The following is an 8,786-nucleotide window of genomic DNA, read 5'->3' as shown; positions in this document are numbered from 1 at the left end:
GAGCTCCAAGGAGATTATGTTGAAAAATAAAAAAAAATGTACCCAAAAAAAATTGTTTTTATACTTCATTCTAAGGACTTATTGAACTACCCTCGTATTAAATATATCAGTCATCACAGTAGTTATTGTGGTCAAAAAAGGTGAATAGGTGACATTTTTGTTCTGAAATCGGTTGCAAGTAGGTGGTAAAAAATAGAGTATTTACATTTCCATTAAGAACTAATTTTCAATTTAAAAAAAGTAAAAACTATTTTTTTACAAAATCATTCAATTTTTTACCACTTAGTTAAATCCATTACCAAATTGATAAATTTTCCAGAAAAATGATACAGAGTCTGCATTTTTAAATTAAAAAATTAATTTTCAATTAAAACAACAATAAAAACGAATTTTTTACAAAAAAGTTAAATTTTGTACCAAATGGTTGAATTTTATACCAAATTTTGTAATTTTCAACAAAATAGTTTATTCCTCAACCAAAATAGATAAATCTTCAACTAAGAAGTTGCATTTTTAGCCAAAGAGATGAAATTTTGTACCAAGAAATGAATTTTCTACCAATAAAAAATTTTCAGTCAAAAGTGAAAAAAATTATTAACCAAAATGTTGAATTTTCAAAAAAAAAGATTGATATTTCCAGGAACAAAGTTTTAGTTAAAAATTGAATGGGTTAAAAATTGAATATTTTATACTGAAACAATATTTGAAATTTAACAAAATCCTTTAATTAAGAATATATTAAGTTATTTTTAAGTTGAAAATATTTTATAAACTTTCAGCCATCTCAAATTTCAATCTCAAATTTTGAACTGGTTTAAAATCGTTTTGTCAAATCGGTTTTGTTCGCTTTTTATTACTTAAAGTACACATCAAAGGCTTTTATTATATATTTGTTCAAGTCTTTTTAAAAATTCTTTAAACTAAAAATGTAAGCTTAGAAATAAAAATGTTAAATGGAACATTTTCAAAGTGCAAAAAATTTTGAATTACGCACTGTAAGCTAAATAGTAGCATAATTAAATAAAAAATAAAAATTTAACTAATTATTTAAAAACGGTTGAAATCGAACGTGGACAGATTTTTCTTCTACAAATTTGTAAAATTCCCGCTCAACAAAGAACAAATCACAGTCATTTCCCGGTCCAGCGGCCACCCTGAAAGTCTGTCATTCAATACTGAAAAAGGGGGAGGGTCGGTAAGGCCGGTTTTTGGCCTAATTTATTTTTGGACCAAAAAATCTGAAAAAATCATGGTAGTATCTTATAAGTATCCTGAGTCGATTGAACGCTAAACGGACTACCCTCCACCCCCCTACAAATATAGGAAACACCACTACCCACCAACCAGGACACCAGGTTCGTAATCAGCGACCCCAAAAACCTATAACATATTTTTTTTAAATTTTTTTTACCGGTTTTTCTCGATTTGACCTTCAAATGACCTTCAAATGACCTTGAACCTGAAGCGATAGAGTTCAACGGATGCCAGATTCGTAATTAGCAACTCCAAAAACCTATAACGTATTTTTTTGGATTTTTTTACCGTTTTCTCTCGAATTGACCTTCCAATGACCTTGAACCTGACGCGATAAAAGTCAAAGGACAGTTGGTGGATAGTGGGGTTGGAGGGTAGTCCGTTTAGCGTGCAATCGACTCGGGATACTTATAAGATACTACCATGATGCATACATGCCGCTTATGGTCCAAAGCCAGCGTTTATTAAATAAAAAAAGATGCAAAAGGCAATATAAATAAATCCACTTACCACAAATTCTTGCAAAATATAAATAACGATACAGTTTTCATCTGCTATGGACTTCATATTTAAATAGTGAACGAGATTCAAGTGATGCAACTTATAAAGATGATTCAGTTCTTGCTCGATGGTCCCTATTTGTTTCATGAAGTGCTGCAAATCATTCGGATTTTCAGGCCCCTCATTATTCTCTCTCGAAGTGTATTTCAAGGTCCACTCCGTAACCGCGAGAAGTTCTCCAGTCGCAATGTCCAAAGCCGCATAGACAACCGAACCTTTTGAACTATGGCCCAAGCACCTTCCTCGATGAACTTTTCTTTCGCCTTTGTTACAATCGAAATCAATCAGTTTCGTTCCTCGATGCTCACAACTCGAATTTTCAAAGCTTTCGGAAGTACTCATACACCTGCGTCTTGAATAGGTTCGAACTCTTTCGCGAGGTGATGAAGGTATCGAGCGGGAAAATGATTCCGAATCCAAAGAAAGTCGAGCGGATTCCTTTCGATTTCGCAATTCTGCTTTTAAAACTTCTTGCCGCTTCTGAATCTCATCATGTAATACCTGCATATTGAGAATAAAATTAAATTTCGATACTAGAAAGGTGACAAATCAGATATTTTATGAAAGTTCCGCTTATTTAAACTTGTTCGAGATCATTCAGATGGAAATGGAAATCCAAGGTGTCTATTCAAATCCTGGAGAAGAATTCCCTGACAGTTTCGCGTGTTTACTATAAAGAATGTTTTTTCAATTTCTAGGGTTTCAATTAACATGTTTAAATTAGAACGATTTGACAAAATATTGGGAATGGTTAAACTGCGATACGCCACCTGTTGACAAAAAATCGAACTAGAAAGAATAGGTACGATTTTAAAGTTGTACATTAATTTTTTTTTATAAAAGTGTTTTAACGATTTCTGTTGTGAAGTTTAAAGTATTTATTGGATACTAAAAATAAGTCTTTATCGGAAACAAAGGGATGCAGATAGAATTTACAGCTTATAAGGTGAAGAAACATATTTTTTTACAGAGATATCTGTCCAACTGTGATTTACATCCTTTTTTAAAAACCATTTTCAGTTGATCAACTGTGAATATAAATTAATAATGATTTTTAAAACTAAACTGTTCTTTAAGATTTAAAAAGTGTATAATAATTAATTTTACAAGACGATTCGAAATCAGTTCGCAATTTTAAAATGTCCAGCTTCTAACGTTAAAAATTATGTAAACTATTTCAATTGGAAAGTATTATTAGTTAAACAAATGTAAAAGCCTGATTGAAACTTTATCAACTATTTCCAATTTAAAAAAAAAAACTTTAAAATAATATATTCATAAACAAAGGCTTTTATTAAATTTCAAATATTATTTCAGTCTAAAATATTTCACTTTTAAACCATTCAATTTGAAATTTTTAAATTAAGAAACATAAGAATTACTGAATATTTAGAAATATCTGATTGTTTATTTGAAATCTGTAATTATAGTTAAATATTAAAAACTAAATTTTGAACGTTACAGTTTAATTGTTCTATTTGGAAAAAATTTAATTCAGAAGATTAAAAAACATTTCCTATGAAAATTAATAATGATTTTTATTTTTAAAAGATAATTTTGAGTTATTATTCAAAAAGATTTAGAAAGATTTACAAAATTATCAAAAATGAATTTGGAAGATTTTAAGGAAATTTGTTTAATTTGGCAGAATTTCAAAAGAACTTTCGAAAAAATTGGATTCATTTTAAAGGATGTTTAGAAATTCTGAAATAATGTAAAAAATAATAACCAAATTGAAAAAAAATAGTGTAAACAACATTCAGATGTTTCAAGATTTTCAAATAAAATTTGAAAACATTTTAAGGATTTTATAACCATTAAAAATATAAATAATTTAACTTTTAATTTAAGAAGTGTTCAGTTTACAAAAAAATGTAATCGTTCAATTTTTAATGTTTCTGGCTTAAAATTGCTTTAAATGATATAATTTTGAAAATTTTCAAATTCATTGATTGAATCTTCAATTTAGACTTTAGAGCTATGAAAATGATAATGTGGAATACTATTTTTATAATTAAATCTCAATCAATGAACTCTACAATTTATAAAATTAAAAAATTTATTTTTCACTTTAACTGCATTAATAATTAATTTCCCACCAAAAAAAAGACGATTTTTCAAGAAAATACAAGAATTTTCAACGAACTAGTTGAATTTTCAACAACAAAAGAATAATTTCTGAAACAAATACTTAAATTTTGAACTGAAAATTGTAAATTGTTAACAAAAAATTAAGTAGTTAAATTTTCAGACAAAAAAATTAACTTTCAATCAAAGAGATGAGTTTTCAACTAAGAAGTTTAACTGAAATAGTTGAATTAAAACAAAAAATTAAATTTTTCAACTAATATGATAAACCTTTAACTAGAATAATTGAATTTTTATCGAAAAAGATGAATTTTTAAACCAACAAGATTAATTTATACAAAAAAGATGAATTTCCAACTAAAAAAGATAATTTTTTAACCAAAAATTAGATTTAAAAAATTGTAGTTAAAAATAATTGATCTTCAACCGAAAAGATGAATTTTTAAATAAAATTATGAAATATTCAATTAAAATAGTTACATTTTCAGCTATAAAAAATTAATTTAAAAAATTCAACAAAATAGTTACAATTCATTTTCAGTCAAAGAAAATAAGAATTTCCAACAAATTAGATCGTTATTTAATCAAAGAAATGAATTTTCAATTAAAATGATAAATATTTAACAACAAAAATGAATTTTCAAACAAAGAATTTAACATTAAATAAAGTAATTAAATTCTCGTTTGAAACAAATTTTAATTTATAATAAAAAATCGTTGAATTCAGTGAAAGAGTACTTTTTAACCAAGAAATATATTTCAGCCAAGGGAGCAAAAAGATTGTTAACTAACAGTTGTATATTCAAGCAAAAAGATCAATTTTCAATAAAGAAGACTAATTTTCTACTAAAAAAATTAATTTTCAACAAAATACTTAAATGATCAACCAGAAGCTTAAATTTTCAACTAAAAAGGATCGATTAAAAGTAAATATTTTAAAAAATAGTTACATTTTCATATTTTCTTAACCGAAATATGGAAACTTTAATTAGAACCATTTAAAAAAAAATCAAAATTGTTTAAAAATAAATTAGTTAAATTTTCAGTAACGGAACTTCATTTTCGCCCAAACAAAGAACGCATCTTCAGCAAATGATCTCATTTTTTAACCAAAGAAATAAATTTTTAATTAAAATGATGAATCTTCAAAAAAAAATTAATCTTCAATAAAAGAGTTTATTTTTCAAACAAGTAATTAAATTTTCGTTCTAAAAAATATGAACGGAAAACAACAAATTTAACAGTTAATATTTCCCTGAACAATTAATATAATTTAAAATAAAAACCTGCTGAATTCAACCAAAAAACACGATTTTTTAACTGATAAAGACTTTTCACACAAAGGAGAGAAAATATTTAAAACAAAGTATGTGTTGAAAATTCAAAAAAAAAGATGAATTTTCAATCAAGAATATCAATTTTGTACCGGTTAGAACGAATTTTTAAGAAAATACATGATTTTTCAACGACAAACTTGAATTTACAACAACAAAAAAGATTTATTTTCAATAAAAAAAAAATAGATTAGTTAAATTTTCAGTTAAAAAATTAATGTAGAAAAAAAAGATTGTATAATAATATAGTTATATCAGTAATATGAAAATTATTTTACAAATAAAAAATAATCATTATTCAACTGTAAATTTCAATTTAAAAAGACAATGAAATTTAATATTTAAAAGAAAATATGGATTACTTGTCTTTCTTTGTCTTCTTTTATCTGTTTCTCTTGCATTTCAAACTGAATCTTCTCCTGTTTTCTCAGCATCATCTCCTCGTAAAAACTATTGAATCCAGGCTTATTATGTTCGCAAAGGAATTTTCGGACGTGCTGAGCCAATTCGAAAATCATAACTTCACCTCGAAGATTTTGAGCAAGAGCTTCAATTTCCGATACGAGAACGGCTATGTCATTGTGCGAGAGACCAAGAGTATTTTTTACTTGAATTCTAGGAACTCTAAAACAAACGAGAAATATTTTCATAATTTTCTCCAATTACTCAAGCTTCAAAATTTTCAACAAAAGAATAGAATTTTAAATCCAAACAGATGAATTTTGAATCAAACAATTAAATTTTTTAGCTAAAGAGTAGAATTTTTTAGAAAACATATGACTTTCCAACCTAAGAAAATGAGTAAAAAACAATCAAAAACAAAAAGATTAAACTTTACGGAAAAAGATAACTTTTCGACCAAAAGAAAAATAATTTTAAAAAAGTTTAATTTTTAAGAAAATAATTAAATTTTCAACCAAATAATTAAATTTTTAACTAACAAAGATAATTTCAGAACAAAACAATAATATTGGATCTCAAAAAATCCAAAAGGACGGATGTTCTATGCAAAAAAATCACGTTTTAGGAAAATCGTTGAATTTCAAAGAAAAGAATGAAAATTTCCGTAAAATGGTAGAAATTAAAAATAAAATAGAAGAATTCTGAACCAAAAATATACTAGTAGATTTTTCAAATAAAAACAATAAAATTTCATCCAAAAAAGAATCTTTTTTAAAAATAGTAGAATACTCAACAAAATTATTAAACTTTCAACCAAATATAAATATAATAACGAAATAGTTAAATTTTCTAGCTAAAGAGTCGAATTTTTTTAGAAAAAATATTACTTTTCAATGAACGAAGATGATTAGACAACAATCAAAAACAAAAAAGATTAAAATTGACCGAAAAAGACTAATTTTCTACCAAAAGATGAATTTTTCCAACAAATAGTTCAATTTTCAACAAAACGATTAAATTCTGAACCAAAAAGTAGATTTTTTAATTAAAATAGATGAATTATGGACCAAAAATATATTTTTAGAGTTTTCGTAATTTCTAAATTTTGTTTAAATGTACTAAAACCCACTCTTTAAACTTACGGAGCTCTTAAAAAGTAAATTGCATATTTTTTAAAATGGACCAACTTTTGGAACTTTTATCTAATTAAGAAATTTCATGAGAATAGTTTCGAAATATATAAATTTTATATCTAGTAGAAATTTGGATTGATATTTCTTAATTTATAACAATTTTTTTTCCTTTTTTTGAATGTTTTCAAAATATTGAAAAGTATGTAACTTTTTTAATTTTTATCAAATTTAAAATTTCTTTTAGGATAATATGCAAGTGTTTTTGCCGTGTAGCTGAAAATTTGACAAAAATTTCTAAAACTCATAAAACATTTTTCTTCTTCAAATTTTGCAAAAGCTCTAACTATTTCATTGTTTCTACTGAAATAGTTTCTAAATACAATTGATATCTAGTAATAAATTTAAATGAGATTTCCTTATCTATAAAAAAAATCTGTAAATAAAATTATTTCAGAGTAAGGGTCCGAAAATAGAAAAATTAAGGACGTAAAAAGCGCTTGTGAATAAAAACAATTTTTTATTTGATACTACTTTAAATTATATTGAATGTTTTAAAGTCAAAGCTGCTTACATTGTAGAATTTTAAATTTTTATTACATTAAAAAAATGAAAATTGATGCCACACATTCTTTTTCTACGATAAAAAAATTAATTTTTCGTCATTTTTATGTCTCAAAATGTAATTTTTTATATTATAAAGCTTTAAAATTAAATACTTCGAAAAACTTTTAAAATAAAAAATAATTTTTAATTTTTAATAGAAAAGTTTTGAAAAACGCTATTGCAACTGAAGGAGAAAAATTCTTTGCATTGGTATTAAGAGATCTTAAAAATCATTATTTATTTATTTTTTGTATCTGTTAGATATAATAATATAAATAATTATTCAAGTCCATTTAACAATTTTTTTAACTTTTAATATTGAAAAATTTGTTATTTTGGATTTTAGAATTGATTATGTTTTAAATATTAGGTAATAGAAACTTTTCTGACAAAAGATTAATTTTCAATTCAAGAAGATAAATTTTCTATCCAAAAAGATGAATCTTCAACAAAAAAGTTGAATTTTCGAATAAAAAAGATGGCTAACAAAATAGTTGAGTTTACAAGAAAATAATTAAATTTTCAACCAAACAGTAGAATTTTAAACCAAAAAAGATGAATTTTTAACAAAATAGATGAATTTTTTAGCTAAAGAGTCGAATTATTTTAGAAAACATATGACTTTCCAACTCACGAAGATGAGTAAAAAGCAATCAACAACAACAAATATTAAATTTTACCGAAAAAGATGACTTCTACCAAAATATTAACAAAAAAAATAATATATTTTTTAATTTTCAAAGGAATAATTAAATTTTAAACCAAATAGTAGAATTTTTAACTAAAAAAAGAGATGAACTATGTATCAAAAATACAATATTAGATTTTTCAATTTAAAAAATCTTTTAACCACAAAAATTTAGTTTTCGGCCACAGAAAAATGACTTTTCTAACAAAAGATGAATTTTCAATCCAACAGAATGGATGTTCTATCCAAAAAGATTACTTCTTAGGAAAATAGTCCAAATAATAAAACTTTAAACTACAAGAGATGAATTCTAAACCCAAACTATAAAAGTAGTAACAAAAATTAATTTTCAATTAAAAAGATGAATTTTCGATACAAAAAGACGAATCTTCAACAAAAAAAGTTTCATTTTCAATAAAAAAAAGAGGGCTGACAAAATAGAATATTCAACAAAATAATGAAATCTGGAACCAATTAGTAGCATTTTTTACCATTAGAGATGAAAGTTGAACCAGAAATATAAAACTAGATTTTTCAAGTAATAAAAATTACCTTTCAACCAAAGAAGATGAATTTTTAGCAGAAAAAATTTTTTTAAATAACTTTCTACCAAAAGATAAATTTTTAATTCAAAAAGACAAAGGGGGAGGGTCGGTAAGGCCGGTTTTTGGCCTAATTTATTTTTGGACCAAAAAATCTGAAAAAATCATGGTAGTATCTTAT

The 8,786-nt window shown here is 24.7% G+C and overlaps 1 protein-coding gene across 1 annotated transcript in view; it reads right to left on the bottom strand.

Moving 5' to 3' along the window:
* The window catches only part of LOC117173948 (eIF-2-alpha kinase GCN2), a 94,996-nt gene that overhangs the window by 75,344 nt on the left and 10,866 nt on the right, over positions 1 to 8,786 (bottom strand). Inside the window, exons 3-4 of the mRNA XM_033362595.1 lie at positions 5,600 to 5,861; positions 1,765 to 2,316 (exon numbers count right to left, since the gene is read on the bottom strand). Of these exons, the coding sequence (XP_033218486.1) occupies positions 1,765 to 2,316; positions 5,600 to 5,861 (814 nt within the window). The remainder of the gene's footprint in view (positions 1 to 1,764; positions 2,317 to 5,599; positions 5,862 to 8,786) is intronic.

Source organism: Belonocnema kinseyi, chromosome 5 (genome assembly GCF_010883055.1).
Source record: "Belonocnema kinseyi isolate 2016_QV_RU_SX_M_011 chromosome 5, B_treatae_v1, whole genome shotgun sequence".
Taxonomy (NCBI): domain Eukaryota; kingdom Metazoa; phylum Arthropoda; class Insecta; order Hymenoptera; family Cynipidae; genus Belonocnema; species Belonocnema kinseyi.
This window is presented reverse-complemented; position numbering and strand designations above follow the sequence as displayed.